The sequence below is a fragment of the Lithobates pipiens genome, unplaced genomic scaffold, assembly GCF_037356315.1.
Source record: "Lithobates pipiens isolate NorthernLeopardFrog02 unplaced genomic scaffold, aLitPip1_a1.2 Scaffold_370, whole genome shotgun sequence".
In the NCBI taxonomy this organism is placed as follows: Eukaryota; Metazoa; Chordata; class Amphibia; order Anura; family Ranidae; genus Lithobates; species Lithobates pipiens.
Genome location: NW_027507826.1, coordinates 16,947 through 39,069, shown reverse-complemented (window position 1 = coordinate 39,069; position 22,123 = coordinate 16,947). Strand labels below are relative to the sequence as shown.

Sequence of the window (22,123 nt, the reverse complement as noted above, 5' to 3'; positions counted from 1 at the left end):
GGTCATTTCCTCAGTCTCCCCTCCCCCAGTGATCAGACTGTACATTGTAACTCTGTAGAAGGAGGAGGAGTCATTTCCTCAGTCTCCCCTCCCCCCAGTGATCAGACTGTACTGATCGGACTTACCTTGACCTTTGTTGGGGGAGGAGCCATAGACGTGTCCTATCATTTAGAGGGATGGGGTTGCATGCTGGGAGTTGTAGTTCCTCGCTAATGACTGTTCTTTCCTCAGCAGTCCACCTCGTCTGCCCCGTGCCAGCGCAACAACGCGTCGGCCATGTACATGAACCTGGGCTCCCACATGCAGGCCGGCAACGTCAACCGAGTGTCTTCCCCTCTGCCCAGCCCCAGCGGGATGCAGGACCCCGTCAGCTCCCAGGCCGCCGCCAAGCTGGCCCTACGCAAACAGCTGGAGAAAACGCTGCTGGAGATCCCCCCGCCCAAACCGCCCGCCCCGCTCCTCCACTTCCTGCCCAGCGCCGCCAACAGCGAATTCATCTACATGGTGGGCCTGGAGGAGGTGGTGCAGAGCGTCATCGACAGCCAGAGTAAGTCAACAACTCCAGGTGAGAGCGAAGGCAGGGACACGCCCCCTTCTTATTGGTCGGAGGTTTCAGTCTGACAAAGGCGGCCTCAAAGCGAGCAGCTACTCGCTGCGCTGCCCAGTTAGCTAGCCCACAGTGCTCTGGGAATCCTTTGTCGTGTGAAGTTCTCCTCCTTTGTGTCCATGCACGCTGTTGTAAGCTAGAAGCGTTTTTCAAGCTTCAGAATACACTTTTTTTTTTTCTTTGCCAGCGACCCGCCAGCATCCTTAGCAACCAGTATAATATCTGGTTGTTAAGGAGCGGGCCGGCCGCCACGTCCTTAACAGCGGGGGGGGGCGCTCTCTCATCTTCCCCCTTTTCTGTCCTGCCGGGCTGCTTGCTCGGATAAGGGTCTGGTATGGATTTGAGGGGACCCCAGGCCATTTATTTATTTTTTTACATTTTGACGTGCCCCCCCCCCCCCAAAATCCTTACTAGACCCTCATCCGAGCATGCAGCCTGGAAGGCTAAGAACGGGGTGCGACAAGCGAGGGCCCCCCCACCTCTACTATACCAGGCCATGTTGATGAGGACAAGGGCCTCTTCCCGACAACCCTGGCCCAGTGCTTAGGGGGGTGACTTATCGAAATCTTTAAGCCTCCTTTAACAAGGGGTCCCAAGATCCCGACCGCAAGGGCACTCTCTCTCTCTCTTCCCCCCCCTTCTTGTCCTGTCGGGCTGCATGCTTGGAAAAGGGTCTGGTATGGACTTTGGGGGGCCCCGGGCCATTATTTCTTTTTTCACATTTTGAGTCCCTCCGTCCCCCCCCCAAAACTCATACTAGACCCTTATCCGAGCATCCAGCCTGGCAGGCTATGGACGGGGTGCGACAAGCGAGGGGACCCAACCCCCTAAACTATACCAGGCCATGTTGATGAGGACAAGGGCCTCTTCCCGACAACCCTGGCCCAGTGCTTGGGAGGGCTTATTGAAATCTGAAAGCCCACTTTAACAAGGGGCACCAAGAGCCCAACCGCAAAGCACCCACCCATGTTGGGGGCATGTAGCTGGGGTATGGTTTGGGGGGCGCTCTCATCTTCCCCCCCCCCCCCTTCTTGTCCTGTTGGGCTGCATGCTTGGAAAAAGGTCTGGTATGGACTTTGGGGGCCCCCGGGCCATTTTTTCTTTTTTTACATTTTGAGTCTCCCCCAAACCCATACTAGACCCTTATCCGAGCATCCAGCCTGGCAGGCTATGGACGGGGTGCGACAAGCGAGGGGGCCCAACCCCTAAACTATACCAGGCCATGTTGATGAGGACAAAGGCCTCTTCCCGACAACCCTGGCCCAGTGCTTGGCACTTTAAAAAGGGGCCCCAAGAGCCCAACCGCAAAGCACCCCCCCATATGTTGGGGGCATGTAGCTGGTGTATGGTTTGGGGGGCGCTCTCTCATCCCCCCCCTTTCTTGTCCTTCCGGGCTGCATGCTCGGATAAGGGTCTGGTATGAATTTTGGAGGGGACCCCACACCAGATTCCAGCCCCCACCTCAACTAACACCCCCTCCCCCCCCCCCCCCCCGCCCCCATATTGACGGTATGTAGCTGGGGTATGGTTAAGGAGTGGGGGGCCGCTCGCTCATCTTCCCCCCTTTCTTGTCCTGCCGGGCTGCATGCTCGGATAAGGGTCTGGTATGGATTTGGGGGGGACCCCAGGCCATTTTTTTTTTTTTTTTTACATTTTGACGTGAGTCCCCCCCCCCCCCCCCCCAAATCCATATTAGACCCTTATCCAAGCATCCACCCTGAAAGGCTAAGAACGGGGTGTGACAAGCCTTCTCCTTAGCAACCGGCTATTCTCTGGTTGTTAAGGACGCTGGCGGCCGGCTTTCTGGCCCTCTCCTTAGCAACCGGCTATTCTCTAGTTGTTAAGGACGCTGGCGGCCGGCTTTCTGGCAGATAGTGTCCTGCCATCATATAGCGTCTGCCCCGTAATGCGCATGCGCACTACGGGGCAGAAGAAGCTTCGGAAAATCTCGGAAGCTGAACGGCGCCTGCGCCGTGAGTGGAGGTGGTGGCCCCCCCCATTCAAGTGGACATAGGGAGAGAGCATCGTTTCCATACTGGCAGCCCTGCCACCTTTTACAAATTTGGTACCGGGTTATATTGAAGAATATCAGAGCTGCAGGGATCCAGAGAAGTGTAGGTTGTCGGCGCGCTGCGACAGGGGCGCCATTAAGCCCCTCCCCCCTCTGCGTTAGACGCAGGAAGTAGATGACTGAAGTCTGCGGGGCCCTTTCCTGACTTCTAACACCTCTCTTGTCTCCATAGGCAAAGGCTGCCCCTCGCTGCTTCACATGGACCCCTTCACCTGCGCCCAGTGCCGCACCGACTTCACCCCCCACTGGAAGCAAGAGAAGAGCGGCAAGATCCTGTGCGAGCAGTGCATGACGTCCAATCAGAAGAAAGCGCTGAAAGCAGAACACACCAACCGACTAAAAAACGCCTTCGTCAAAGCCTTGCAGCAGGAGGCAGGTAAGGTCCAGCAGAAGATGGCGGGGGTGCCGCTGGATCGCTTTTACAGGTCACAGAAAGGGACCGCCCCCTTCCGCCGCCTTCCCGCGATCTCCCATCCCACCAGGGTCCCCGGCTGACCATAGAGATGATCAAGGACCAGAATGTCCCCGATCATCTCTATGGTCTAATAAAGTGGGAGCAATGAGTATTTCATTACTTCCTGTTACCAGTTAGGACGCCACCTCTCCCCACCCCCCCCCCCAACGTGGACGCTACCTCTCCCCCACCCCCCCCCAAAGTGGACGCTACCTCTCCCCACCCCCCCCCCAACGTGGACGCTACCTCTCCCCCACCCCCCCCAACATGGACGCTACCTCTCCCCCACCCCCCCAACATGGACGCTACCTCCCCCCCCCAACATGGCTGCTACCTCTCCCCCCACCCCCCCAACGTGGACGCTACCTCTCCCCACCCCCCAACATGGACGCTACCTCTCCCCCCTCCCCCCCCGAACATGGACGCTACCTCTCCCCCACCCCCCCCCCCCCCACATGGACGCTACCTCTCCCCCACCCCCCCCCCCAACATGGACGCTACCTCTCCCCCACCCCCCCCCCCCACATGGACGCTACCTCTCCCCACCCCCCCGAACATGGACGCTACCTTCCCCCCCCAACATGGCTGCTACCTCTCCCCCCACCCCCCCAACGTGGACGCTACCTCTCCCCCCCAACATGGACGCTACCTCTCCCCCACCCCCCCCCCAACATGGACGCTACCTCTCCCGAACATGGACGCTACCTCTCCCCCACCCCCCGAACATGGACGCTACCTCTCCCCCACCCCCCCCCCCAACATGGCTGCTACCTTTCCCCCCATCCCCCAACATGGATGCTACCTATCCAAGAGGGTTGCTACCTCTCTAGCCTCCCCCACTCCTTGAAAGGGACACTACCTCTCCCCAACTGGGATGCTACCGCTACCTCTCCCCCACCCCTGGCAGGAATGCTACCTCTCCCCCCTCCCCCCAACAGGGACACTGGCTCTCCCCTCCCTCCCAGCGGGGGGGGGGGGGGGGTGAGAGAATCAAGAAGAGAATCAAGCGACCAATTTTATACAAAAGTAAAAAACAAACCATATTATAAAACATCAACATAAAACAAAGGAATACACATCAACGTCCAGAATATATACAATATATACATAATCCATAAGCAAAACATGTTTAGAAAACTATTTACATAAAGCAGCAGAGAGGGGCCTGAGAGGCACAACCCATCACCTATGTACACAGCTATTTATCAAACATGAATGATAAGTGATAAAATCTCGGGTGATGAGAGACAGACGGCCACACCCGGGAAAGAGACTCCTGGCAGTCAGGGAGGCTTGAAACCCCTCCACGCCTTCACCCAACCCCCCGACTCCGCTTGTCTCTCTCAAGCCCCCCGACTCCGCTTGTCTCTCTCAAGCCCCCCGACTCCGCTTGTCTCTCTCAAGCCCCCCGACTCCGCTTGTCTCTCTCAAGCCCCCCGACTCCGCTTGTCTCTCTCAAGCCCCCTGACTCCGCTTGTCTCTCTCAAGCCCCCCGACTCCGCTTGTCTCTCTCAAGCCCCCCGACTCCGCTTGTCTCTCTCAAGCCCCCCGACTCCGCTTGTCTCTCTCAAGCCCCCCGACTCCGCTTGTCTCTCTCAAGCCCCCCGACTCCGCTTGTCTCTCTCAAGCCCCCCGACTCCGCTTGTCTCTCTCCAGCCCCCGAATCTTCTCCACCTCATGCAGAATGTCATACACCACCACCTCAACAGGAAGGATTTTATGCCGAATGCTGACCTGACACCGTGCGTTCCAGGTGAAATAACGGACTACTAGGCTAACTAGAAAAAGTGTATCCAAACAAAAAACCCCACCAGTATTGAATGCTCCTTACCCCCACTCAGCATAACCCAGCCTGGAGAGGAAAGGGACACTGAGGGCCCGCCCCACCTGGTTGTACACCTCTATGTTAAAGGGGCAATGAAGCAGAAAATGGTCCATAGTCTCCTCCTCACCTGCACACTCCTCCCGAGGACAGCTACGATCCACCCCACTGCGGAATTTCAAATTGCCCCGAACATAGAGCCTCCCATGGAAGCACAACCAGGCCAGATCCCTAAATTTAGGGGGTACTGTGTCCAAATTAATCAATCTTAATCCCACCCTCAAAACTGGGCCTGGGCAATCCCTTAAGGCCAGTGGGTCATGAAAGACTTCGCTCAAGACTCGACTCATAAGGACTTTCCTGGGAACCGATCTGAGATCTTCAGCCGACGATCGCCACTGCCGCAGTAACTTCAGGCACGGAGCAACGTAGGCCGGTAGCTGACCACCATGACCCCTGAGATTCTTCACTTGGCCACCTTCTTCCCAAAGTCGTAGAAAAGGCCTAAACCAAGATCTAAATATGCCTACCCATCCAGGAGGTTTCACTGCAAGCATATTACCAATGTTAAATTTGAGAAATACAGTGGTGTGAAAAAGTGTTTGCCCCCTTCCTCATTTCCTGTTCCTTTGCATGTTTGTCACACTTAAGTGTTTCGGAACATCAAACCAATTTAAACAATAGTCAAGGACAACACAAGTAAACACAAAATGCAATTTGTAAATGAAGGTGTTTATTATTAAAGGTGAAAAAAAATCCAAACCATCATGGCCCTGTGTGAAAAAGTGATTGCCCCCCTTGTTAAAACATACTATAACTGTGGTTGTCCACACCTGAGTTCAATTTCTCTAGCCACACCCAGGCCTGATTATTGCCACACCTGTTCACAATCAAGGCATCACTTAAATAGGAGCTGCTTGACACAGTAAGGTCCACCAGAAGATCCTTAAAAGCTACACATCATGCCGAGACCCAAAGAAATTCAGGAACAATTGAGAAAGAAAGTAATTGAGATCTATCAGTCTGGAAAGGGTTATAAAGCCATTTCCAAAGCTTTGGGAATCCAGCGAACCACAGTGAGAGCCATTATCCACAAATGGCGAAGACATGGAACAGTGGTGAACCTTCCCAGGAGTGGCCGGCCGCCCAAAATTACCCCAAGAGCGCAGCGACGACTCATCCAAGAGGTCACAAAAGACCCCACAACAACGTCCAAGGAACTGCAGGCCTCACTTGCCTCAGTTAAGGTCAGCGTTCATGCCTCCACCATCAGGAAAAGACTGGGCAAAAATGGCCTGCATGGCAGAGTTCCAAGGAGAAAACCACTGCTAAGAAAAAAGAACATCAAAGCTCGTCTCAATTTCTCCACAACACATCTTGATGATCCCCAAGACTTTTGGGACAACATTCTGTGGACCGATGAGACAAAAGTGGAACTCTTTGGAAGGTGTGTGTCCAAGTATATCTGGCGTAGAAGGAACACTGCATTTCATAAAAAGAACATTATACCAACAGTAAAATATGGTGGTGGTAGTGTGATGGTCTGGGGCTGTTTTGCTGCTTCAGGACCTGGAAGACTTGCCGTGATAAAAGGAACTATGAATTCTGCTGTCTACCAAGAGATCCTGAAGGAGAATGTCCGACCATCTGTTCGTGTACTCAAGCTGAAACGAACTTGGGTTCTGCAGCAGGACAATGATCCTAAACACACCAGCAAGTCCACCACCGAATGGCTGAAGAAAAACAAAATGAAGACTTTGGAGTGGCCTAGCCAAAGTCCTGACCTGAATCCTATTGAGATGTTGTGGTATGACCTTAAAAAGGCCGTTCATGCTCGAAAACCCTCTAATGTAACTGAATTAGGACAATTCTGCAAAGATGAGTGGGCCAAAATTCCTCCAGGACGCTGTAAAAGCCTCATTGCACGTTATCGCAAACGCTTGGTTGCAGTTGTTGCTTCTAAGGGTGGCCCAACCAGTTATTAGGTTTAGGGGGCAATCACTTTTTCACACAGGGCCATGATGGTTTGGATTTTTTTTCACCTTTAATAATAAACACCTTCATTTACAAATTGCATTTTGTGTTTACTTGTGTTGCCCTTGACTATTGTTTAAATTGGTTTGATGTTCCGAAACACTTAAGTGTGACAAACATGCAAAGGAACAGGAAATGAGGAAGGGGGCAAACACTTTTTCACACCACTGTAGCAGTGAAAAGAAAAGAACTGGGTTGACCATACCTAAGCCACCCTCCCTCCTGGATAGATAGGTGACATTCCTCTTGATGGGATTCAGTCTGTTCCCCCACAGCATCTGGAAGAACACACTACTGACCCTAGCATAGAGAGACACTGGTAAGATGCAGACAAAGCTGACATACAAGAAGATCGGAATCAGGTAAGTCTTAATCAGATCAACCCTTTCCCTCAGAGATAACTTCCATCTCTTCCAGCTGACCACCTTAGTATTGGCAATTTCCAGTCTGCCTTCCCAGTTTTTGAGGCCATAATCGCCGGGTCCAAATTCAATGCCTAGAATCTTAATTCTTTCCTGGGGCACTGGAAAGGTGTCCGGGAAGATCAAACCCCTCACCTTCCTTTCCCATCCAGAAAACCTCACTCTTTTCCCGATTTGATTTTGGAGCCTGATGCTTCTGAGTAACGTGATGTCAGAGAGACCACCTCCTCTGCTTCATCTGCCCCAGTGACAATCACCGACACATCGTCCGCATAGGCAACAACCCTCAATGGCGGCTCATGTAGGAGCCCAACTGGTACCCCACACAACATGCCGCTCACTTGCCTCCTGATGAAGGGGTCCATTGCAAACACATAGAGCAGGGGACTCAGAGGACAACCCTGGCGCACCCCGGAGCCAACCTCAAAGGACTGCCCAACCCAACCATTAACAAGAGGAAAGCTTTCTGCCCCCTTATACAAGACCTTTAACCAATCGATAAAACCACCCGGCAGACCGTACTTACTAAGGAGCAACCACAGGTACTCATGGTTAACACGATCAAAAGCCTTTGCCTGATCCAATGTCAGCAAATACTTTCCCCAGCCTGCAGCCCTGCACTGCTCCAAGGCCTCCCGGACAGCTAAAACCGCTGTGAAGGTGCTTCTACCCTGGACCGAACAGTGCTGATGGCGAGAAAGCAAAGACTCTGCTACTGACGATAGGCGCCAGAAAAGAATCTTTGCCAGTATCTTTCTATCGACTTTAAGAAGGCTGATGGGGTGCCAATTCTCAATCATCGAAGGATCTTTACCCTTTGAAAGAAGAATCACAGCCGAGTGCCTCATGGAAGGGGAAAGCACCCCCTCAGCAAGGCAACTGTTAAAAACCTCTACCAAGTGTGGGGCCAGAATAGACTTAAAGGCTTTGTAAAACTCAGCCGTCAAGCCATCCGGTCCAGGTGACTTTTTGATGGCAAGCTGATCAATTGCCCTCATCACCTCTTCAACTGTGATCTCCTCTGTCAAATTCATCAATGGAACATCTCCACCATTTAGACCTGGAGTAGAGTCCAAAAAGCTGTCCATCTTGTCACGGTCAAGCTCTTTCCTCCCAAGAAGGTCATAAAAGGACCTCACGACCTCCAGGATCCCTGACCTGGACTTTGTCAAGGAACCTGTACTGTCCTTAAGGCCAACAACCGTTTTAACAGCTACACCTTGTTTGCAGTTGTGGTACTTCCCATAGTCCCTCTCCAGAACCAAAGAGGCATGCCGGTCATATTGACACTTCCTGAGGAGGAGTTTCGCTTCGGAGATTGCCCCAGGATCTCCTCCTCTCGAGACAAGAATATCCAGCTTCCTCCGTAAACGTTGGTAGGTCATGTATTTATTAAACTGCTTTCTATTGGCTAGGCCCCTGAAGAATCCAGCGATCCTCTTTTTGGTCAGCTCCCACCACTCAGCCTTGCTGCTACAAAAGTCTAGGATGGTCACCTGAGCCTGAAAGAATTCCTCAAAGGATTGTCTAACATGTTCTTCCTTGAGTAGAGTCGAATTCAATCTCCAGATGCCCTTGCCCCTCTGAGGGGCGTCTGAAGCATTCAGGACCACAGATAGCATACAGTGATCAGAGAACTCTACTGCCTGCACCACTGGGGGAGAGAAAGCAGAGGTCTCCTTCAAAAAAAAAACCTATCTATCCTACTCTGACTACTACCTCGATGAAAGGTGAACCCAGTGTCATCCGGGAGGTGCTTAATGTGCACATCCACAAGACCAGCATCCCTAACCATACTATTTAAAAAAACGCTATCATATCCCAGCCTGTCCTTGAAGTCCTTCCTGTCCTTGGGCCTAGTTACTGTATTAAAGTCACCTCCAAAGACCACTTGCCGGGATGTAAAAAGAAATGACTTGATCCTTGTAAAAAGGCATTTCCTGTCCCACTTTGTGTGCGGCCCATAAACATTAATTAGGCGCAGGTCCTGCCCCCCCACAAGGACGTCTAAGACCATACATCTCCCAATCTCCACCTTAATAACCCGCCGGACATTTACCATACCGGTTTTAAACAACACCGCCACACCGGCCGCAAGAGACCAGTAAGATGGACCATACCTCCACTCTCTCTTGGCCATATGTGCCAAGGAGGTGAGCCTAGTCTCTTGCAAAAATAAAATTTCAGCGTCTAATTGGCTGAACAAAAAGAAGGCCATGGAACGAGCTCTTACTGACTTAATGCTGGCGACATTTATTGTCACCGCTTTTAACGGAGGGGGAACCGCCATTTGGGTTATTGGGTGGATTTCTTCTTGGCTCCCCTCTGCTACTCATCACCAGAAGCCTCTCTCTTTCTTGAGGCAGCCTCAAACTCCATTTCTGAGCCTGAACTTTGCTCCGAAGAAGCCCCAGATGAGGAAACATCCCACTTAGAGGCCCTGTGACAGTTGGAGACAAGGACTGGAGCTTCCTGACCCCGTTCCGTCCTCACCACCTGCCTCTTCCGCCTCCCGACCGTCCTTCTCTCCTCCAGGTACTGCAGACCAGCTTCAGAGATGCCCTCATCCCTTGCTTTTTTCTTTGAAGACTTCACAGAAGACTCCTTTACAAAGGAAGAAGAAGCACCCTTTTTAGTACATGCTACCACTCCTGATGGGGGGGGGCTTCCTTTAAATCAGACTTAGGAGGGGAAGACTTGTGAGGGCTGACTGACTCGGGGGGGGGGGGGCACAGACTTGGAAGGTTCTGACACAAGAGGAGAGGATACAGTAGACTGGGGGGACACAGAGACAGATACAGAAGGAGTACCTACAGACACGGGAGGGATGGTCACAGGAACTGGGGAGGGATCCTGAGCAGGACCCGGGGAGACGGTCACTGCAGAGGAGGCTGGTACACCAGGGGCCTCACCCTCCATCCCATCCAGCCTCAAAGTGCTATTACCTCCTTCTCCATATTGTGCCAGGCTTCAGGACATCTTCTGTAGGGATGGCCAAGGCGCAGGCACAGGTTGCACCTGATCATATCGGTGTGCAGTCCTTGGCCATGTGACCCTGACCCCGACACACTGAACATATCAAGGCTGAACAGGAGGAACTCACATGCTTCTTTTCTCCACAGCGGTGACACAGCTTCGGCTGACCAGGGTAGAAAATAGTCATCCTATCCCTCCCTATAAAAGCTGAGGAGGGCAGGTGACGGACAACATTCCCATCCCTGGCCAACCTGACTGTTACTGACCAACCCCCAGTCCAGATGTTACGCTCATCAAGGATTTTATTGGGCTAAGTCAAAACCTCCCCATAGTTCTTTAACCAGACCTCTAAATCCCGAGCGGGGACACTCTCATTAGCGAGTATGATGGTTATCTTTTTCACTGTTGACCTTTGTGAAACCGCAACTGGTTGGGCTGAGACTTGTGGTTCCTCTACAGAAATTACATTTTTTTAACTGTAATTTTTGCTGCACTGCAGCATCAGCATTGCTACGCACATGACAGGACTAGCAACCTGATTGTCACTGGGCACACATACAGCATTAATCATGGTGCTAGATGGCACAAAAACTGTTTTATCACCCGCTTGGGGCTTGACATTATTAGGCACATCATCAGTAATGTCCTCATCACCAAGCGCCAGCTGCTTTAATCCCGGCCACCACTCGCTCCCGAATGGCCTCCAAGCCTTCATGCTCGGCCATGGCCATGAATTGCACAAGGGCAGAGAGATCACCGGCCGTGGATTGCACAGGGGCAGAGAGGTCACCGGCCGTGGATTGCACAGGGGCAGAGAGGTCACCGGCCGTGGATTGCACAGGGGCAGGGAGGTCACCGGCCGTGGATTGCACAGGGGCAGAGAGGTCACCGGCCGTGGATTGCACAGGGGCACAGAGGTCACCGGCCGTGGATTGCACAGGGGCACAGAGGTCACCGACCGTAGATTGCACAGGGGCACAGAGGTCACCGGCCGTAGATTGCACAGGGGCACAGAGGTCACCGGCCATAGATTGCACAGGGGCACAGAGGTCACCGGCCGTAGATTGCACAGGGGCACAGAGGTCACCGGCCGTGGATTGTACAGGGGCACAGAGGTCACCGGCCGTGGATTGCACAGAGGTCACCGGCCGTGGATTGCACAGGGGCACAGAGGTCACCGACCGTAGATTGCACAGGGGCACAGAGGTCACCGGCCATAGATTGCACAGGGGCACAGAGGTCACCGGCCGTGGATTGTACAGGGGCACAGAGGTCACCGGCCGTGGATTGTACAGGGGCACAGAGGTCACCGGCCGTGGATTGTACAGGGGCACAGAGGTCACCGGCCGTGGATTGTACAGGGGCACAGAGGTCACCGGCCGTGGATTCTACAGGGTCACAGAGGTCACCGGCCGTGGATTCTACAGGGTCACAGAGGTCAACGGCCGTGGATTGTACAGGGGCACAGAGGTCAACGGCCGTGGATTGTACAGGGGCACAGAGGTCACCGGCCGTGGATTGTACAGGGGCACAGAGGTCACCGGCCGTGGATTGTACAGGGGCACAGAGGTCACCGGCCGTGGATTCTACAGGGGGCAGAGAGGTCACTGGCCATGGATTCTACAGGGGCACAGAGGTCACCGGCTGTGGATTCTACAGGGGCAGAGAGGTCACCGGCCGTGGATTGTACAGGGGCAGAGAGATCACCGGCCGTGGATTGTACAGGGGCAGAGAGGTCACCAGCCATGGCTAGTATGCGGCAGAGAGAGATCACCAGACATTGCTTGTACAGGGACAGGCATGTCACCCAACGGCCCAGGAGATGTCTGTGAGCTTCCAGCAGGAGACACCCCACTGGCCTCCATGGCTTTCCCAGAAAAGGGGCCAGGAGGACTAGGAGAGAGAGATTTCACCACCACACTCACCTCTCACACAGATCACCTGCAGCAGCTTCAGAATCCCAGCAGGAGAGACACCTTTCTCCTGACACCAATGATGGACCACTGTTCCTCCCACTCACACCAATGATGGGCCACTGTTCCTCCCACTCACACCAATGATGGGCCACTGTTCCTCCCACTCACACCAATGATGGGCCACTGTTCCTCCCACTCACACCAATGATGGGCCACTGTTCCTCCCACTGACACCAATGATTGGGCACTTTTCCTTTCTCTAATGCCAATGATGGGGCATTGTTTACTCCCATTGGGCACAGATTGACCCACCCTAAAGTCTGAAGAACAGTAAACTGGCCCTTTGTTTGGTAGGTTTGGAGACCCCCCCCCCCCGCTCTGTATGGTTTGGAAGCACTCTGAAGGGTCCTGGGCTCCACCTGAGAATGTATCGGAACTTTTCTCTCTCAGGGGGGAGTTTGTCAAACAGTAGGCTATACCCCACTATATGCCTGCCAGTAACCCACCTCAACAGGGAAGCTACAAGACAGGTAGCAGGCTTTTTAAGACTTCTACTGACTGGTGGCTAGAATGCCTCCTTAAGGCTAAGCACTGGGGACATTAAAAAAAAAAACGAATAAAAAAAAAAACGTGCAGTGGTTGGTTGGTTCCATTTATTGGTTTTACACCTGCGTGAATCTTATGTCCATTTCCTGCACAGCAGTGCAACGGGTGACCCCAAACTATACTCCCCTATCAGTTCTTGGGGCATTTACTCAGGATCCCCTGAAGGAACCCGATGCCTGCCATCTAGAACCTGGTGACCCTATGGTTATAGGGTTCTACATCATTGAAGTCCCCAACAGCTCTATTAAGTGAAGCCAAATCTCTTGCCTTGTTTTCAGGGACCACCATGTTCATTCTGAGCTTTCTGCCCTTTCTGTGTGTCTACGTATCATGAAAGAGTCCCCAATGGGCTTGTGCTCTGTTGGCTGTCTGTTATATAATCTAAGAACAAATCAAATCCTGAAGTTGTAGGATGAGAGTGCTCTAGTTTTAGGTCTAATCCTGAAGTATGTGAAGTATGATGGACGAGCACATTGGTGGGTGGGGGGAGGAGATGGCTCAGAGGTAAGTCCTCTGGCTGCAGACACCACAGCCATGAGATCAAATCCCAGAGCCAACCCCCCATGGCAGCCCCAGCATGCACACATGGGATCACCAGCACCCCCACAGGCAGCCCAGGACATGACCAGATGATGCATCATCACAGGTGCACCTGAACGGTGGGACACCAGCCCCAGGGTAACCCAACCAGCAGGGCAACAAGGGTAGATTCATGTGAGTCACTAAAAATATATATGTTTTATGGGAACTAAACAAGTCCAACATCATTTACACATGGCCAAGCACCATACATCCCTACATCAAAGCCAACACCACAAGTGGTACCTTGTCTGGGGCTTCTATTACTCCCTTATATGAGGCCAGCATCTGCACTGGGGCAACTTGTCTAGAGTCACCAGGAGTCCACTCAGGGATTTGAACTCTCAGCCCTTAGCACCATCAGGAGACCACTCAGGGATTTGAACTCTCAGCCCTTAGCACCATCAACCACTCATTGGAGGTTATTAGTCCTCTGAGCCATCACCTCCTCACATAGAACAATGTGTTCATCCTCCTATTTCTCCAGGACTAGGACTGATGGAATTCTAAGAAGGTAAAGAAGTGGTTCGAACTTGCGGTGTCTTCACCACAGCCAGAGAACTTACCACCAAGCCAACTGCTCCTTGCCTAGCTTGGTGTACTCATCCTTGTATTTCTCCAAGACAATGACTGGTGGAATTATAAAGCGATAAAGGAGTGGTTGAAACCCATCATACCTTCTCGGTATCTAGAGCACTTACCTCCAACCTGCTCCTCACAGAATACGATGTGTTTATCCTCCTATATCCCCAGTACAAGATGGGATTATAAAGTGGTAGAGGATTGGTTTGAACTCACAGCAACAGCTCTGCTAGCCCAAAATTTTACCTCTCAGCTATCTCTTCCACTCAGGTGGCCAGACGTTATTCTGTTAGTTCTGAATCTCTCCAATGTTCGGTGTAAAACAGCAATAAGGGGGATTGAACCCATGACTAGCCATCACTAACCAGCTCCATTAACCTGCCGAGCCACCTCTGAGATGAGTGGTCTTGCTTAAAAAAAAAAACTAAATTCCGGCAATGAGTTGACGGGTCAGGGCAAGATTTCTCTTTTTCGCTGTAATTCAACTCTGCTCTTCATCCAGAAACAAAATGTCGCATCATCCACTCAACAGCCATATGTTCCTTATGGAATGTTGAGGTGCTTGTTCTATTCTTTCAGGACAAGAACTGGTGAAATAAAATAAAAAAACTGTAAACAATGGCTTGAGTTCACTGCAACTTGATATAAGCTAGAGTACTTACCTCTAAACCATCTCTTCTTTATGGAGCGTAGTGTCATAGTCCTCTTATATCTCCAGGACATGGAGTAGAGCAGGGGATCCTCAAACTACAGGCCTCCAGCTGTTGCGAAACTACACATCCCATGAGGCATTGTAAAACTCTGACAATCACAGACATGACCGGGGCATGATGGGAATTGTAGTTCCTGAACAACTGGAGGGCCATAGTTTGAAGACCCCTGGAGTAGAGGAATCATAATGTTGTGCTTGTCCTATTTCTCCATGATTAGGACTGGTGGCATTATTAAGCGATAAAGAAATGGTTTGAACCCATGGAGCCAGCACACCATCATGGAGGACTTGCCACTGAGCCAACTGCTCTTTGCTTAGTTTGGTGTGTTCATCCTTGTATTTCCCCAGTACAAGGTCAAGGACTTGGTGGCGTTATAAAGGATTGGTTAGAACTCATAGTGTTATCTCACCAGCCACAGCAATTAACGCCAAGCCAACTGCGGTTTACCATTTGTTGGCTCATCCTCCAAAAGTAGGACTGGTGGAATTACAACGTGAAAAAGGAGTGATTTGAACTCATGGTGTCATTACACCAGCCTGAGCACTTACCACCAAGCCAACTGCTCCTTACACAGCAGTCTTGGGTTGTCCTATTTCTTCAAGCTTAGGACTGGTGGAATTATAAACTGGTAAGGGAACAGTTGATACGCATGCGGATATCATACCAGCGCAAGCACTTACCACCAAGCCAACTGCAACTTACGTAGCATGTTGTACTTATCCTACTATTTCTCCAGGATTGGGACTGGTGGAATTATTAAATGGTAAAAAGCTGGCTTGAGCTCATAGTGCTAGTGTACCAGCCAGCGCACTTACCACCAAGCCAACTGCACCTTACCAAGCATTGCGGGGTGGTGACCATCCTCCTATTTCTCCAAGCTTAGGGCTGGTGGAATTATAAACTGGTAAAGGAACAGTTGAAACTCATGGGGATATCTTACCAGCCCGAGCACTTACCACCAAGCCAACTGCAACTTACAAAGCCTGTTGATGCTCATCCTCCTATTGATTGATTGGGACTGGTGGAATTATTAAATTATAAAATACTGCCTTGAACTCACGGTGCTAGTTTACAAGCCAGAGCACTTACCACCAAGCCAACCGCTCCTTATCTAGAGTTTTTGAGTCATCGTCCTCCTATTTCTTCAAGCTTAGGGCTGGTGGAATTATAAACTGGTAAGGGAACAGTTGTAACACATGCGGATATCATACCAGATAAAGCACTTACCACCAGGCCAACTGCAACTTACATAGCATGTTGTACTGATCCTACTATTTCTCCAGGATTGGGACTGGTGGACTTATTAAATGGTAAAAAGATGGCTTGAACTCATAGTGCTAGTGTACCAGAGAGAGCACTTACCACCAAGCCAACCGCACCTTACCAAACATTCTTCGGTGGTGGTCGTCCTCCTGTTTCTCCATGCTTAGGGCTGGTGGAATTATAAACTGGTAAAGGAACAGTTGAAACTCATGGGGATATCTTACCAGCCCGAGCACTTACCACCAAGCCAACTGCAACTTACAAAGCCTGTTGATGCTCATCCTCCTATTTCTCCAGGATTGGGACTGGTGGAATTATTAAATTATAAAACACTGACTTGAACTCATGGTGCTAGTTTACAAGCCAGAGCACTTACCAGCAAGCCCACTGCTCCTTATCTAGAGATATTGGGTCGTCCTCCTATTTCTTCAAGCTCTTCAAGCTTAGGGCTGGTGGAATTATAAACCGGTAAGGGAACAGTTGATACGCGTGCAGATATCATACCAGCCAAAGCACTTACCACCAAGCCAACTGCAACTTACATCGCATGTTGTACTGATCCTACTATTTCTCCAGGATTGGGACTGGTGGAATTATTAAATGGTAAAATGCTGGCTTGAACTCATAATGCTAGTGTACCAGAGAGAGCACTTACCACCAAGCCAACTGCACCTTACCGAACATTCTTGGGTGGTGGTCGTCCTCCTATTTCTCCAAGCTTAGGGCTGGTGGAATTATAAACTGGTAAAGGAACAGCTGAAACTCATGGGGAGATCATACAAGCCCGAGCACTTACCACCAAGCCAACTGCAACTTACAAAGCATAGGATGCTCATCCTCCTATTTCTCCAGGATTGGGACCGGTGGAATTATTAAATTGTAAAAAGCAGGTTTGAATTTATGGGGTTAGTGTACCAGCCTGAACACTTACCAGCAAGCCAACGGCTCCTTATCCAGCCTACTTGCGTCGTCCTCCTATTTCTTCAAGCTTAGGACTGGTGGAATTATTAACTGGTAAAAGAACAGTTGAAAATCATGGGGCACCAGCCCAAGCACTTACCACAAAGGCAACTGCAAATTACACAGTAGTCAGTGCTCATCTTCCTATTTCTCCAGGATTGGGACTGGTGGAATTATTAAAAGGTCAACAGCCAGCATGAACTCATAGTGCTATTGCACCAGCCAGAGCACCTACCACCAAGCCAACTGCTCCTTACATAGATTCAATTGCTCGTCCTCCTATTTCTCTATTATTGGGACTGGTGGAATTATTACACCATAAGGAAATGGTTTGAACTCATGGTGCCATCATACCAGCCAACTGCTCCTTACATATTTTTGATTCGCTCTTCTCCTATATCTACTGGGAAGAAGACAGGCAAAATTTTAAAGAAATGGCTTAAACTCACAATACCCTCTTAGCAGCTAGAGAATTTAACACCAAGCCAAATGCTCTCTTTCCAGAAGAGTGTGCTCTTCCTCCTATTTCTTCAGTATTAGGACTGGTGGAATAAACCAATGGAACCATCCAGAACACGTGACACTGCTCCTTGTCTGGCTTGGTGTGCTCATCCTTGTATAGAATTATAAGTGGTAAAGGAGCTGTTGAAACGCCTGGGGATATCGCACCAGGCCGAGCACTTACCACCATGCCAACTGCAACTTAATTAGCATGTTGTACTCATCCTCCTATTTCTCCAGGATTGGGACTGGTGGACTTATTAAATGGTAAAAAAGCTAGCGAGAACTCGTGGAGCTAGTGTACCAGCCAGAGCACTTACCACCAATCCAACTGCGCCTTACCAAGCATTCTTGGGTCGTCCTCCTATTTCTTTGAACTTAGGACTGGTGGAATTATAAACTAGTAAAAGAACAGTTGAAACTCATGGGGATATCGTACCAGCCCAAGCACTTACCACCAAGCCAACTGCAACTTACGAAGCCTGTGGTGCTCATCCTCCTATTTCTCCAGGATTGGGACCGGTGTAATTATTAAATTGTAAAAAGCAGGTCTGAATTCATGAGGTTAGTGTACCAGCCTGAACACTTACCAGCAAGCCAACTGCTCCTTACCTGGCCTACTTGGGTCGTCCTCCTATTTCTTCAACCTTAGGACTGGTGGAATTATTAACTGGTAAAAGAACAGTTGAAAATCATGGGGCACCAGTCCAAGCACTTACCACAAAGGCAACTGCAAATTACACAGTATTTGGTGCTCATCCTCCTATTTCTCCAGGATTGGCACTGGTGGAATTATTAAAAGGTCAACAGGCAGCTTGAACTCATAGTGCTATTGCACCAGCCAGAGCACCTACCACCAAGCCAACTGCTCCTTACATAGATTCAATTGCTCGTCCTCCTATTTCTCTATTATTGGGACTGGCAGAATTATTACACAATGGGAAAATGGTTTGAACTCATGGTGCCATCATACCAGCCAACTGCTCCTTACATATTTTTGATTCGCTCTTCTCCTATATCTACTGGGAAGAGGACAGGCGAAATTTTAAAGAAATGGCTTAAACTCACAACACCCAGAGAACTTACCACCAAGCCAAATGCTCTCTTTCTAGGAAAGTATGCTCTTCCTCCTATTTCTTCAGTATTAGGAGTGGTGGAATAATGGCATGAACCCATGGAACCATCCAGAACGCGTAACACTGAGCCAACTGCTTCTTGTCTGGCTTGGTGTGCTCATCCTTGTATGGAATTATAAAGTGGGAAAGGAGCAGTTGAAACTGACAGTGCTTTCACTCCAGCCAGAGCACTGACCACCAAGACAACTGCAGCTCACATATCATGGCGTGTTTGTCCTCTTATTTCTCCATGATTGGGACTGGTGGAATTATTAGGCGGTAAGGAAGTGGTTTGAACTCATGGCACCATCGCACCATTTGGAAAACTTATCACCAAGCCAACTGCTACTTACAAAGCTTTGTGTACTCCTCTCCGAAATCTTCAGGGACAAGGACTGGTGGAATTATAGTGTTAAAGGAATGACGTTAACACAGCACCTTCTTAGTATACAGTGCACTTACCTCCAAGCCATCTTTTGTCTAAAAGTGCTTATTGCGTTCATCCTCTTATATGGCCTAGACAAGGACTGGTGGAATCTTGAAGAAGTTGTTTGAACTCATACCATCTAAACGACAACCAGAGCACTTACCACCCAGCCATGCTTTCCTTATGGAGGTTGAGGTGCTTCTCATCTTATTTCTTCAGGTGAAGGACCATCTGGGAAAACTTATCACCAAGCCAACTGCTACTTACATAGCTTCATGTACTCCTCTCTGATATCTTCAGGGACAAGGACTGGTGGATCCTTGAAGAAGTTGTTTGAACTCATACCATCTAAACGACAACCAGAGCACTTACCACCCAGCCATGCTTTCCTTATGGAGGTTGAGGTGCTTCTCCTCTTATTTCTTCAGGTGAAGGACCATCTGGGAAAACTTATCACCAAGCCAACTGCTACTTACATAGCTTCATGTACTCCTCTCTGATATCTTCAGGGACAAGGACTGGTGGATCCTTGAAGAAGTTGTTTGAACTCATACCATCTAGACAACAACCAAAGCACTTACCACCCAGCCATGATTTCCTTATGGAGGTTGAGGTGCTTCTCCTCTTATTTCTGCAGGTGAAGGACTGATGGACCCAAGGTGGTAAAGGAATGGCTTGAACTCACAGCAACTTGACCAAAGCTAGAGCACTTACCTCCAAGCAATCTCCACTTTACATAGCATGTTGTCCCAGTCCTCCTATGACTCCATGACAAGGACTGGTTGAATTATAAAGCTGAACTCACAGCATCTCGAGGACTTTACACCCAGCCATGTCCTCCTACATCTCCAGGACAAGGACTGGAGGATTTATAAAGCAGAACTTACAGTTCCTTCTCAGAAGGAGGAACACACGACTGAATAAAGAATAGAAGGTTTGGTGGTAAGTTCCCTGGAAGCAATTTCTCCCTGGCAACTTGAACGTACAGCACCTTTTCACTAGACAGAGCACTTACCTCCCTGTCATATCCATCTCTGACAGGGTATGGTGTGTTCATCCTCTTCTTTTCTCCAGAACATGGATTGGTGATATTATAAAGTTAAGGTCCATCATCATACCTTTGCTGTATCTAGAGCAGGGATCCTCAAACTACACTGCGAAACTACACCTCCCATGAGGCATTGTAAAACTCGTGACATTCACAGACATGACTAGGGCATGATGGGAATTGTAGTTCCCGAACAACTGGAGGGCCATAGTTTGAAGACCCCTGATCTAGAGCACTTACCTATGCACGGCCCTTACAGAAACTTGGCAAATCAAATGCCATGCTTCCCTAGTGTTATGCCTGTGTGGCTGTGCCCTTTTGAGTTTGGGTGCCCTGCCAGCACAGGCTCTTGGAAAACAGAAGGGTGCCCAGTAAAAGGTCCACCAAAATCCTCAGCACCAAGCACACGATGCCCTTAATCTGGCCCTGGTGTTGCGGAAAGAAACCGACGAACGTGGGAGGGCATTAAGGATGAGCGCTTTCACTTTCACCAAAATTTTACCAAAATTTCTCCAATTCAGCAAAATTGCATCGGAGTCAATTATCACACAGCTGTGATTTGCTATAATGATTTATTATGTTTTTATTTGATATTTTGTATGTTTCATTTTTATATTTTATTTAATTTTTGTACCTTTTTATTACTTTTTTTATTTTAATTATTATAATGGTATATTTTATTATGTATTATATTTGAGTTTTATATTATATTTATTGTCTTTTAAATTTTAGTAATTTTTTTTATTTCCTATTTTATTTATCTTTTTAATTTTAATTGTTTTTAAAAAAAAATTATATTTTATTTAATTTTTTTTACCTTTTTATTAATTTTTTTTAATTTTAATTTCTATTTTTATTATTATTATGGTATATTTTATTATGTATTATATTTTAGTTTTCAATTATATTTACTGTCTTTTAAATTTTAGTCATTTTTTTTATTTCCTGTTTTATTTATCTTTTTAATTTTTTTTATATTTTATTAAATTTTTGTACCTTTTTTATTACTTTTTTTTATTTTAATTTCTATTTTTATTATTATGGTATATTTTATTATGTATTATATTTTAGTTTTAGATTATATTTATTGTCTTTTAAATTTTAGTCATTTTTTTTATTTCCTGTTTTATTTATCTTTTTAAAAAAATTTTTATATTTTATTTAATTTTTGTACCTTTTTATTACTTTTTTTTTATTTTAATTTCTATTTTTATTATTATTATGGTATATTTTATTATGTATTATATTTTAGTTTTATATTATATTTATTGTCTTTTAAATTTTAGTCATTTTTTTTTTATTTATCTTTTTAATTTTAATTGTTTTTAATTTTTTTTATATTTTATTTAATTTTTGTACATTTTTATTACTTTTTTTTTTTTTATTTCTATTTCTATTATTATTATGGTATATTTTATTATGTATTATATTTTAGTTTTATATTAAATTTATTGTCCTTTAAATTTTAGTCATTTTTTTTCTTTCCTGTTTTATTTATCTTTTTAATTGTTTTTTTTTTTTTTTTTATATTTTGATTATATTTTTTGTTCATTGGATTTTTTTTATTATTATTATTATTATTTATATGATTATGGTGTCGTCGTGTGTCTTGCAGGAGATCGAGCAGCGGTTGCAGCACCAGGCCTCCTTATCACCGGGCACCCCTCCGGCCGTCAGCAAGCAGGAAAGCATCATACGGCATCACTCCATGAGACCGGTAGGTGGCGGGAGGGGAGAACAGAGCAGAGGAGAGTTACTTACAACATGAGCACACAGACCATTATTATTGTATTGAGGCCTTTCTGTGACAAAAGTGTCCCTGGTTACAACCCAAGAGAATAAAACGTAATTGGCGCGACTCTTCTCTAAATCAAATATTATAAAAAAAAAAAATGACGAAAAAATCATGTAAAAAATTATATATATTTTTTAAAGTATTAGCCATACGAAGTTTAATGTATATGTGGCCTTGAAATCAACCTGTAACGATCAACGTGTTTCCCCGGGGCTTCATCAGGACTTGGTAT

At 48.2% G+C, this 22,123-nt stretch overlaps 1 protein-coding gene across 1 annotated transcript in view; it reads left to right on the top strand.

Moving 5' to 3' along the window:
* Positions 1-231: 231 nt before the first annotated feature.
* The window catches only part of GATAD2B (GATA zinc finger domain containing 2B), a gene marked incomplete at its 5' end in the record, with an annotated part of 38,832 nt that continues 16,940 nt past the window's right edge, over positions 232-22,123 (top strand). The window contains 3 exon segments of the mRNA XM_077466824.1: positions 232-547; positions 2,851-3,050; positions 21,709-21,813. Coding sequence (XP_077322950.1) covers positions 232-547; positions 2,851-3,050; positions 21,709-21,813 — 621 coding nt within the window.